The sequence below is a fragment of the Prunus dulcis genome, chromosome 2, assembly GCF_902201215.1.
Source record: "Prunus dulcis chromosome 2, ALMONDv2, whole genome shotgun sequence".
Taxonomy (NCBI): Eukaryota; Viridiplantae; Streptophyta; class Magnoliopsida; order Rosales; family Rosaceae; genus Prunus; species Prunus dulcis.
The window spans coordinates 22,493,984-22,506,443 of record NC_047651.1 but is presented as its reverse complement, the minus strand read 5'-3'; the positions used below and the strand labels follow the sequence as shown (position 1 = coordinate 22,506,443).

General features: G+C 36.0%; 1 protein-coding gene and 1 long non-coding RNA gene across 2 annotated transcripts; one reads left to right on the top strand and one right to left on the bottom strand.

The window, feature by feature from the left end:
• Positions 1-838: 838 nt before the first annotated feature.
• Positions 839-2,111, bottom strand: LOC117618391 (F-box protein At2g26160-like). Its single transcript, XM_034347968.1, has 3 exons — positions 1,811-2,111; positions 1,291-1,702; positions 839-1,142 (listed from the first exon to the last, which is right to left on the bottom strand). The coding sequence occupies exons 1-3, from the start codon at positions 2,109-2,111 to the stop codon at positions 839-841; spliced, it is 1,017 nt and encodes a 338-aa protein (XP_034203859.1).
• A 7,244-nt stretch (positions 2,112-9,355) lies between these two features.
• LOC117619509 lies at positions 9,356-9,928 on the top strand. The gene is made up of 3 exons (XR_004584576.1): positions 9,356-9,459; positions 9,661-9,817; positions 9,902-9,928. It is a non-coding gene; the product is annotated as an uncharacterized LOC117619509 (long non-coding RNA).
• The last annotated feature ends 2,532 nt before the right edge of the window (positions 9,929-12,460 follow it).

Genomic DNA, 12,460 nt, shown 5'->3' with positions numbered 1-12,460 from the left:
TGCTCTTACGGATGGGATTAGTCATGTGGTCCATTGTGAGGGGAAGCAAGTGTGGGGTATACTAAGGAATATACTAATGTCGAATTCCACCCAAAAATAAGATGTATAAAATATGAAAATTGAGGGCTGTTGCGAATTCTATATATTCTTGCGACTCTTCGTTGATTTTTATTTTACTTTATTTTTTTTTCAAGTTTGAAAGAGCCATCGACTGAGAGCAGAATTATGGAACAGAATTGTATAATAATAACTATTATTATCAGATTGACTTAAGTTTTTGATGGCAACATGCATGGCATGGCATGGCATATTGCCATATAAATAATTATACAAGATGATGGTGAATGGATGATTTTTATTATTAAATTTAGGCAGATGAGAAAAAGACATACAGCCTCATCTCCAACCAAATAGATCCGCATAAATAGTATCAAGAGTTCTTTTTGGTTGTTATCCCTATAAAATTCAAGGGGAATGCTAGCAACCTTCTCTCCAACATTTTCTTTTGGACCTTCTCCCTTTTTTTCATGACATGTGTTCATTTCCTTACACTTAAAACAATGTAATTAATACATCAAACAAGCTATCATTAGTTTTCCAATTTTACCCTTATTAAATATATTAATTTTACTATTTTCTTTAATTTATTCTTTTTTTTTAATACAAACTTCTTACCACCTTGTTAAAAATTAATTAAGAAAAAACGTTTTTTTTTTTTAAGACTCTAAAGGCAATGAGACATTCAAATAAGACTTAAAAACTAAAGGGTGGCGTAATCCAAAATGGTGTTGGCATGCCCTTTTCCCAACAACTTGGAGGGCAATGTTGGGCAATGGTTCTATCCTCTTAAGTTGAAGATGCCCATGTCACATGCTATGTACGCATTTTGTCGAAAATTGATGGAATCATCTGTAAAGTATATGCAGTTTGGTTGACACCCACGAAACTTGGAAGCCAAAACTGATAGAGAGTAATTGTCCCCAACGAAGAGAGCCTCATCTCCAAGGCTTTCGAGCTCAACATACTCCCCAATTTCATACGATTCGCATTCTTCATCGTTGAATGGTGGTACCTTGAAAACCATAAAGTGCGTGGTGATGTACTCCCCGCGGGACGAGGACGAGGACGAGCCATCTTCTTTTCTTCAATTCACAAAATCTTACAACATGTAACAGGTCCCCTTTGGTTGATTTCACAACATATGGTGGACAAAAGGGATGGTGTTTGAACATATTATAATAAGGTTGTGCTGGAAAACGTGTGCGTGAGCAGTCAAATTCCTCCTCTAACAAATTAAGGTCGAACGAGTGAATCAACCCACGAAGGTGATCAGCTGCATAGACGAGGCCTTTGTAAAAAATAGCGTCATAAAACTGAAATGATGCATTTCGATGGTTGCGCCAAATACTTCGTCCTTCTTCAGTGAATCTTGCTCCCGTGTAAAAAATATGGTAGTCACCAGGGAAGAATGCTATAACCGCATAACTGTCCGGATTCAAAGCTGGATCAGCGGACAACATAACCTTTGCGCGGGTCTCGACTTCCCTCCCGGAGGACAGGGCGAATAGGATCTCTTCTGATTCCAAGGGAGGGAGACTGATGTGGGACGGCGGCACTGCTTTGCTACTGCTGAAAGGGTTCGAGAGAGTTATAATGACTTGGTGGTATCGATATCTGCCTCCATTATAATGATAACAACAATCTACAATGGCCAACCAACCATATCCAGGGGAACAGCAGTGCCTATTATACATAGGGTTATATATATGTGTAAATTTGGTTTTAGGCATTGGTTCTGGGAATTCAATACCCTGAATATTCTTGTAGATTTTTCCTTCACAATCACTATAGACTAGTGTTTGAATAGACTTTGCCAATTGGGTTGGGATCATGAGCATGGGAGACCAGCGCTGAGTTGAACGATTGTAGTCTTTCGCAAGACAAGACCATTCTTTGCAAACGGCAGCAAATCGCACATGGTCGATGAGTTCCATCAACTTATCAAGCACCAAAAACACAACGAGCAGAGGAAGGCTTGCCCATTCTGGATCAAAATCAGAACCACAACCGCTCAATATTATATCTCTAACATTAGCACCACCATCACCCATGTTGATCTGCTTGACTTCAAATTTCTTAAACTCACAATCTGTTTGCATATAGTTTTAGTTTTATAGGGTCAAAACCCTAATCTATTTTGGAAGATAAATAATAAAAGAAAATATTTTCCTAAGTAGATAATTATCTTGATATATTATGACAAACGGAGTAATTATAGTGTAGAAAGATTTATCAGAAGGAAAAAAAAGAGGAAAGTTTAAATCGGTTTCCAGTTTTAATTATAAGAAATTCAAGTTGATTAGGAATAACTATATATATATATATTACGGTGAGTAACACATCGCCTTCGCGGGCCTCACAAATTGCCTCAAATGAAAAGGAGACTAATATACCTTGACATTAAACTATTATTAGGTTCGATGTTATTCCTTTCAATGCATGCATTGTACATTTAGCATTGTGTGACACCACTTGTTACATAATATACTCAAAATGCCCATTTAATTTAAGAATCGCAAAAATTAATATATATATTCTTCTATGTGGATACTTGGACGTTATTATCGTGAATACATTATGTATTTTCTACTACCTTTCCATGCTTTTATCCTTTACAATAGTATCCGCACAATAATAACACACAGACATCTAGATCCGCATAAATAGAATCACGAGTTGTCATGCATGCAAAAAAAGAAATCAACAATTAAGCCCTGCGCTAGAGTCAATTTTGGTATCAGAATTTTGGTATCCCCAATAATCTACATATAGATATTTTTTCCCCCTTGGCACCTGTGTATCTTCAATATGAGAGAAATATGTATCAGAATTTGGCAAACAATGATATTGACAATTGACAATAAACCAAAGTGTGTAATGATATTGACATTAACAAAAATTGAATATGTTTCTTTAGAATTAGAACTGGAGGATTACCTTTACATTGTAGAAATGTTTATACTTTTGCCAATCTTGAGACTTGTAGTAGAATCTGTTTTGCCTAAGATTTCAAGTCAAAGATTTATCTTTCTTTAATTCTCTCTTATTGTTAAGGCTGCAAGTTTCTAGAGTTCATTATTTTCGTATTGCCAAGGTCGTTGTTATTGAACATGTCACTAATACTGAGCGGTGTTTGCTATATATATTGCTAATGATTTTGTGCACCCCTGGAAATTTGGTTGAATTGGTTTCTAATCGATACCCACGATGCCATAAAAGTTGAATAAGTACGTATGCGCTTCCTTACACATAAGTGAATGATTAAGTAAAAACTAAATATTGAAGAAATAATAGCTATTCTCCATGTGAGCTTTAAGTACAAGATAAGAAATATAATTGCAGCTGCTCAAACCAATAATGCTTTACTAAGCTTTTATACAATAACGTTGACCTTGTTCAGCCATGCTAATTGTAGAGAGTCTCTTCTTCTCTTTGCAGCACCTTATAATATCTCGAATGCCTTGCCTATCAAGAAGCATTCAAGTATTCTTTTTGCATTAGACTACGTTTGTTTCAATCCATGTTGCATTAGAAATTCTGTTAACTCTTGTGTTTTACTTCAATAAGCTCTGTACAAGTAGTTATCCAAGAAGCTTGAGGTTTATTCCATAATCAATTAAAACACTTGAGTCCTCTTAGGATTAGGAGATCACATTTACAGGACTAAGACAATAAATTGTCTTACCAGGTCCCCCTTGGTTGATTTCACAACATATGGTGGACAAAAGCGATGGTGTTTGAACATATTATAATAAGCTTGTGCTGGATAACATGTGCGTATGTTATCTGATTCCCTTTTTCTACTGTGATTATCAGTATTTTACCACTCCCTCATGGACTTTATTGCAATGGGAGCGTTATTCTTCTTGACAATAGAATCATTGTAATTTGTTGTGTCTTTTTGCAAACGATTTTCAAATTCAATCCCAATGATATATCTGAAAAGGAAAATGAAAGTTTCTTTTCAACAATGCACATCATCCCTCAATTTAACAATTATAAGAATAAAGCAATTGTAAATATTTATGGCATTGTCAAAACACCCCCGCCGTTAATTAGCATAAATACATACAGCTCGTTTGAAGAAATATAACTGTAATGAGCACCAATACTAAACATCAAATAGTCTTGTTTGTTTATGTTGCTGCCCCTGCATTAAACTGCGATTAGACGCAATTGATCATCATTAGGATGCTATTCAAACTATAACAAAGAAAATAATATAGATGATGGATCAAAATTAGAAAGGAAAAAAATATAGAGAGAACTAAATAAATAATTTTAATTTTAAAAAAGAAAACATGAAGTGGGATATCTCACCTCTACTGCTCATTAAGAAGGACATGCTAATCTTTTTCTTAACAATAAAAAAACCATATAACTCTGTAAGTCGTTCAGGGAACAATGAAGTAAGCTCTTGTTCCACTTCATGCATTGCCTACCAAAAAAAAAAAAAAAAAAGTTAAATACTTTTATCTAATATATTTGTATTTCAAACAAATTTAAAATAAAGCAATTAGTGTGATGTGCGTACCAAAGAATTTTGATTGGTGTTTGCCAAATTTGTATCGATACGATTCACTATGTTTTTTGAATAAATAAGCTCTTCCACGGCGTTATTTTGATAACCATCTTCCCCAAAATATGTTTCATGATAAACGGACTCAAAAGCTATGGCATATATTTGGAGTTTCGAATGGTTGTTTCGATATTCCTTTTCCCGTAAGATGGGATGCGATTCTCCGTGTAATTTGCATAGTCAATCTCCCAGTTTCCCACACATATAAGTTCAATTAAGGCTTGATGAGGAAAAAAAATATCTCTCATTGCATGTCATGAGTAGGGGATGATGCCACAAATCCGTCAAAGTCACACTAGAAATAAAAATATATAATTAATCCATTAAAAATACAGCAATAAAAGGAAAAACAGCCAACCAAAAAAAAAAAAAGTTAAATTGTTTCCTTACCCTTGAATTTGAGCCATCTCATAAAAGTTTTTCAACTCCTTTATTCTATCATCCTTACCAAGGATTTTTTTCAAGCACAAATTTGCATTGGAGCTTACACAATCTTCCCCCGGAACTTCTTTGAACATAATTTCGAAAACTATGTTGCACTTTATTACCAACGATACTTAAGTGCTCAAGATCCAAATCGCACCGTCCAAAGTACCTCCCCAATTCAGCAAATATATGAATAATATTCCTATAAAAGGGGTACATGTTAACGATGTTAGAAATATATATAAGGAAGGTAAATTTGTATCTAATAGGGAAAGAAAAACAAATACAATAAATTTGCATACCCAACCCCGATTGATCCACTGACATAATATATTTGAACTATAAGGAAGAAAAAAAAAAAAGGGTTAAAATTTTAAGATATACTTACCGAATAATTCTGCGATAATTATCCATAATAGAATTGCCATCCCACACTTGGCGATGAGTCTGTAAATACTTAGTTAATGACTGCATATCCCTTCGTTCTATATCTGGCTGCTGCATATCCTTCGTTCTTTATTTCTCTCACTGTTAGGGTTTTGAACTTTTGATCTTAGGGTTTGGAGTGGAGTCCTATTTATAATGCATAAACCTCTTATTTTGACTGGTAAATAATATAGGTGACTTTGTTAATAAGCAAAATCATATTTTGTAACATGCTAGGATATTGTTTCCTTAAGTAAATGGGATATTATTTTTGTTTTTTCTTGGGAAAGTCCTATACATATAAATGAAACTTTAATTTGAGGGTGTGGATAAACGATAAGGTTATGATCTCCTTAGGGATAGTTAAGCAAAGCACAATAGGAAGCCCTAACAGAGTAGAGTATGTGACGTTACGTAGGTTCTAGATGGCATATTTAAAAAAATTGAAAATTTTTTTGTTCATTGTATAAAATAAAAATAAAAATGTATTAAAAAAGAAAAAGAAAATCGAAATAGTTATCGATTCGGTCAAACATAACCCCATGCTTTTAGGATTGGATTCATATCTTTAACCAATTCTAAGACTAGTAGGCTTTGATAATATTCATAGCTCTCAAAAAGAATGAAATCAATAAAATTTGATTGCAGTGAATTGAAGAAATAATCGTCGATTTCATCCTTGTTTCGTAAGTTTTGGTGAATCATACCAAATAATAATTACATATTAATTCCATTATAAAATAAAGATAATATATTATTAAATTTACATGTCATCATATTTATTTATGTGGCAGCTTAGATGGAAGATTTATATATGAGTACATTGCATTCTCTTTTGGCATAGGAGCCTTCTAGGCCTACTGACTCTTTATGCTCTTTAGGGGGGAGTGACTAGTTGGGCCCGTGAAAGTTGGTATCAGAGCTTCAAATCGATTGTGGGACCTTTTTGTTTGTTTCGGAGCTGTTTTGGCGGGGTGTACTAAACTCACTACATACCACACTACCGGGCGACTCGCCTGAATGCCGAGAGTAGTAATCTGTACAGAGGATAACTTTGAATGAAATACATCAACAACTATCAGCTAATATTATCCAACTTGCAATGCAAACAATTTCATGTACTTTAATCAGCAAGGAACAAATTCTTCATATTCCATTTGCAATGCAAACAAATGAATATACCCCAACTTGTGCTTTTTATTTTATATATGAACATTGATTTCGATCCCATTTCCGAATCAAGACACTGGCTTAGTTGATTATGCTTATGGAATATACGTAATTAAGCTTTTATCTTTCTCCTCTTTCTCATGGAAATTTGTAGTTTGATAAGCTACTTTTCTACCAAAATAGTGCTCAGGATCGGAAATGTAAGTCACCCAATGGAACTCTAGAGACTGCATAGTGTGCCCACACCCATCAAGGGAATGAGCAAATAACCAAAAAAAAACCATATACCAAAAGAACAACAATGCAACCCCAGAACCCGCTACACACACACAACCCAAGGCAAACACTAGGCCTTACTCTGCCCATAAAATCATGGGAGAGACGAACAATAATGGAAAGAACAATACAAGCACACAAAACCAATGCCTGAATCAATTCAATTACAAAATAATAAAATTGCTCAGGACTGGACATGACTCATGCATCATCTCGATATGGTAAGTTTTCTGAAGTGGAGGGGTTAGATAAAAAAAAAATAAAAAGGATTTTCCACAAATAAGCCCCTTCTAACACGATATTTTATCCAAAAACTTTTAGAGGGCCTATTTGGAGAGAAAAACCCTTCACTAGCTACTTATCATTTTCTAATTGTTATTTACATTAATTTTTTATAATCTTTCAGACCAAAAAAATATAATGTTTATTTGTTATTTGGTTGCAGGGTTGGCAATTGAGTTTTTTGCTCATTAATCCAATACCTGCTGGGCCTTCCTCTCTGCTCTCCAGTCACTAGCAAACAAATATAAACATTAGAAAGTTGCCGCGCTGCCATGCTGCCATTTTGGCTAGATTGATCTAATGGCTTATTTTGTGTTAATTTTAGTCAAAGAAATCATTACGGTTTCTTTTCTATCTTATACGCATGTGACAAGCGTACATATAAGTAATTTTAAGTTGTATGGTTTGTTTAAAGTTGTCACGCTATATGCCGTGGGCATCAAAACCGGAATACCAAAACTGTCTCGAGATCATATGCCAAATCGCATGAGAGTTTGTTACATCCATACTATTGCAAGCTTGATTTATGTTACGAGAACTCTAACTCTAATTGGACAGTGCTTCCTTCTAAATATTTGCTTACTTGTTGGAGCAAAATTTACTCATATGTTGAAGCTAGGTTCCACTTTGTCACATCATCTACTCAGATTGGTGGGTAAATTGGCCACATGTATGGAATTACAAAAATACCCATATCATATCAACAATTTTAACAAACTTTTGGACGGAGTTGAAGGTGAGGGCCAAAGTGAAACGTAAAACATCGGTCAATGGGGCAATGTGGATCACTTTAACTTTCAAGGGCAATATGAGACTTGACTATAATTTTAGGAGGTACTACAGTAAATAAGGCTATATAAAATATAGACAACACAAGTTTTTCTTGCTAATTTCGGAACCTTCATTCCTACGGGCCTTCAACTTGGGCTTAAACCCATCAGTATACTAAGCCCAATTTTATTCAGAGAGTGACTTTTTTTTGTCCTCTCATATCAAGATTCACATGACACGAGGTGAATGTGGTTACATAAAAAAATTCCACCTGCCGAGCCGCTTAAGGATAGTTAATTTGTAAAAATTGGGTTTTAAGAAAAGCAATTCAGTAGTTTTCGTTTGTTTACCCAAAATAATAATTTTGCAAATTCGTAAACGCGTGGGGCTGAATGATTCTTTATCGGTGATTTCATGTATTTGCAAATAATAATGCGAATATTTCTAAGCAGATGAATCGGGCCTCAAGTTTGACGAACAGCCCAAAATTGTGGACTTGAACACTTTCCCAAGGCCCATACAAACAACAAACAAGAGTTCAGGGAGGTCAGGAGGACGCGCCAAAAACAATGAACCGTTGGAGTTGGTTCAGCTGCAAAAAAAAACTAAGTGCGTTTCAAAAACTGAAAAGAAAAGCATGCCGCCCAGAAAACTTAAAGGAAAATGGGTTGGGGGGGTGGGGTGGTGTGATAATGATGATGATGAAAATCATCTCTGCTAACTTCAGGCACTCAGTTTTCAAACCCATGTTTATTGTTTTAATATTCTCGTTTTGTGCAGAAACATCGATTCCCGATGATCTTCTTTCTCGTACTAAATTGATTTCTATTATTTCTGGGTTCTGAAAATTGATTAGTTTATACGGGTGGGGTGGGCCAATTTGGGTATGTCAAATGTGCCCAGTTTTTATTCGATCAAATGCCATGCCCAGATTTTTATTTGGGGAGGAATGTGGAGGTATTATTGTGTGCCACGACTGGTACGCATTGAGGGCTTTCTGTCGATCAATGAAAATTTGAAAGAGAAATAAAAAGTGGTATGTGCCTGCCACCTGTTTGATAAAGTACCCGAATGTGCACATATGCATTAAGGAGGGTCTCGTTCTCTTTCCGAGTCCAAGATAATTTGATTTTGAAGCTCTCATTCTTTTTCCTTTGAGTGGTGCCAGTGCGACTGGTACTGGAGCTCATTCTTTTGCCCTGGTGATTGAACTATATCTTAGCATTCCATTGTTTGTCTTTTATCTATGATTTACCTGCGCATCATAGGTAATTTGGAGATACTGCAATTGCAATTCCTCCTACAACAAAACCCCATGCTTTTGTAGTCATGGTCTTATATGTGTATATTCTATGTGGATGGCAGATTTGAGATTGAAGGGAATGAGGAAGACACAGTTAACTTCACATCAGGCGAGCACACACAGATTCGCATACATCCTTCACCTCCTCAAGATGAACATAAAAAAGGTTTGCACATTGTTTTACCTCAAAAGGGTTTGTTTTAATGGGAATAAGCTTGAATTAGATTCACACAATTATGCTATACATCCACTTAAAATGAATCTTTTAGTGCCTGTTAATCTTATGTTTGCCAGTTAGATAGAATTAGACAAGAAAGTTCATGTAAGAACTTTAATTTGCTTATGGTATGTGTGTTGCGAAGCACAGATGTAATGGCAACTGTGGAGATAGTTAACCTTATGGAGCTGCCACCCATTGTACTACTTGGTGATTTATTCACAACTGGAAGTAGAGACATATATTATCTACATCCTCTCCTAGACCTGTGGATGAAAAACCCGACCTCCCCATGCCTCTCTTTCTGGTCAGTTATAGTCATATTTCGTTTTGAGAGCTTCCTCATGAATAATTGAACTAAACAGTACCTTAATTGTTAATCTGCGTGCAGAACAGACCTCCCCACCCCTGCCCCCAGAACCATCATCATCAACACCACCAGGAAGACAACAATATGAAGATCCAGTAGGATATGTAAGCCAATCGACATTCTATTACTTTTCTCGTTTTCCGAGAAATCAATTAAGCTCTTGTCTGACAAGTTGCAATGTGCTGCAATGTAGAGCCTTTTGAAGATTTTTCTAGTGGAGTTGATTCCCAGTCCTTAGAGCCTTCCATTGATAAGCAACGACGACATTCTGGTATGGCAAGAGGCAACAGTGACCCAGCACAGGTAGTCCCGGAAGAACTGATAGCCAATCCTGAGAACGATGGCTTAGGGGGAACTGATGCTAACCCAATCGCAACCCCTGGAAATTCTGGTACCATTGAATTTATTTAACATGTTGCATACCTTGGTTCTCTTTGAGAAGTACTTCAAACATATACAGTGATAGTTTGCTTTTCTGGAATGTACAGATGATGTAAGATCCGGACCCGAACTCAGCATCTGGGCAGGCAATATTCCTTCAGAAGCCAATTCAGGACGGTTAGCAAAATTTTACCCTCAACCAATATATTAAGATGGAAAAAAATATATATATATCTTGACATGTCACATGCAATTAGAGTATTTTAGCTTCTCCTAAACCCTGTGATAAAGTACTGGCTGTGAACAGATCCAACAGGAAAAAGGCCTTATTCTGCATCTGGACATAGCAGTGTTAGAGTTGAACCCGTATTTGAGGTGAATCACCTTGATGTAAATTTCGAGCTGTGAAGGTTACATGAACATGGCCCCGACATCAGAGCCAAGTATATGACTTACCAATCATTTACTGTTGCAGCAACTAAAGTCCTTAAGATGTGTTTCAGTAGGATTTCAATCACCAGATAGCATGAGTATTTTTGCAGATTTCTTTGTGGAAACCGGACCAACAGGAACCCAAAAACCAATCAACGGTCAGCCTCTTGACTAAACAACAGATTCTATTAGAAGGTAGGTTTATCCTTGAGATATATGCTGCATTGCCTGGTCCGTAAGTAACTTTCAGTTTTGGTTGCATGAATGCTTGCAGGTTATTGAAAGCACATTTCGACACAGAGGGAGTCCCTCAAGTAGAATCCCTGGACCACCTAACTGCTGGAAGGACTCAAAAACAAGCAGCTACGTTCTTTTATAAAACTTGTGGTACCTGTCCATATGTACTTGTATTCTCCTCTCCACTCCCTCCGCTGCTGTCGTGTGCTCCCTTTTACAACCATGATTTATATTCCCCATTTAACATTTTAATCTAATAAGAAACTAAGATGGGTGCATAATAATATCTCTGCAGTATTTTCTACCCATGATGCCATAAAAGTTGAACAAAAGGTTGCGAATGGAGAAATTCTTATATCTGGAGGACCAAAAATGTGATAATTGGTGAGACCACCTAAACTTGAATGCCTTTCCTTACCCACGATATCCTGGCATGCTTAAGAGCAACTCCACCAATTTGCCCTTAGAGCTTCTCCAGCGGCACAGCCCAGCCCGAGGCTAGGGGAGGGAAAAAAAAAAAAGGGTGTTCCAGCTGACAGCCCAGGCCCGAGGGCAAGGTGGGACCCAGCAACCTGGGCTGGCCCGAGGGCAAGGTTGGCCCGAGCTCCAGCCCTCATTTTGGTGCTGACGTTATCGCTACAGTGCCGCAGTGCTACAGTGATGCTACAGTCTGGCGCTACAGTACCACTAAAAGTCCACGTGTCGCACTCTGGGCTCTCCAATCATATTTTTTTCTCCAATCCAACGGCAGCCAATTTTTGTGCAATAAAAAAATGAAAAAAATTGAATTTTTTTATAAAAAAAAACCAAAAAAATACTCTTTTTTTTCTATAAATACCAAAAAAATTTCCGATTGAGATATGAATTTTATAATAAATATTGATATGTACGAACCCAAAAATATTATCTGAAAATATTACCCAAATTAATTATTTTCATTAAAAAATAGGAGGAAAAAACAAAAAAATGAATAGTAATTGCCATGGCTAAGGGCAACGGGTGGAGACACAATTTACTATTTGCAAGGGCAACCACTATTCACGTGAATAGTGCTTGCCCTAGCTAAGGGCAATTACTATTCATTTTTTTGTTTTTTTCTCATATTTTTTAATGAAAATAATTAATTTGGGTAATATTTTCAGATAAGATTTTCGGGTTCCTACGTGTCAAGACTATTCATAATCAGATAAAATTTCCGGATAAGATTTTTGGATTCAATTTCGGATGAATTTCAAAGTTCAAATTTCAGATAAATTTTTGGGTTCAAATTTCGAATGAATTTGGGTTCAAATTTCAGATAAATTTGGGTTCAAATTTCAGATACATTTGGGTTCAAATTTCGGATGAATTTCAAAATTCAAAATTCATACAAATTAGGGTTCAAATTTCGGATGAATTTCAAATTTCAGATAAGATTTTCATCTAATAAAATTAAGCCACGTGGCATGTCTATCTTGCCAAAATTTTCTATAAAACCAGAGTCTCAGCTCATACCTTTCACACCACATCTTTCTATATTTTCATTTCTCA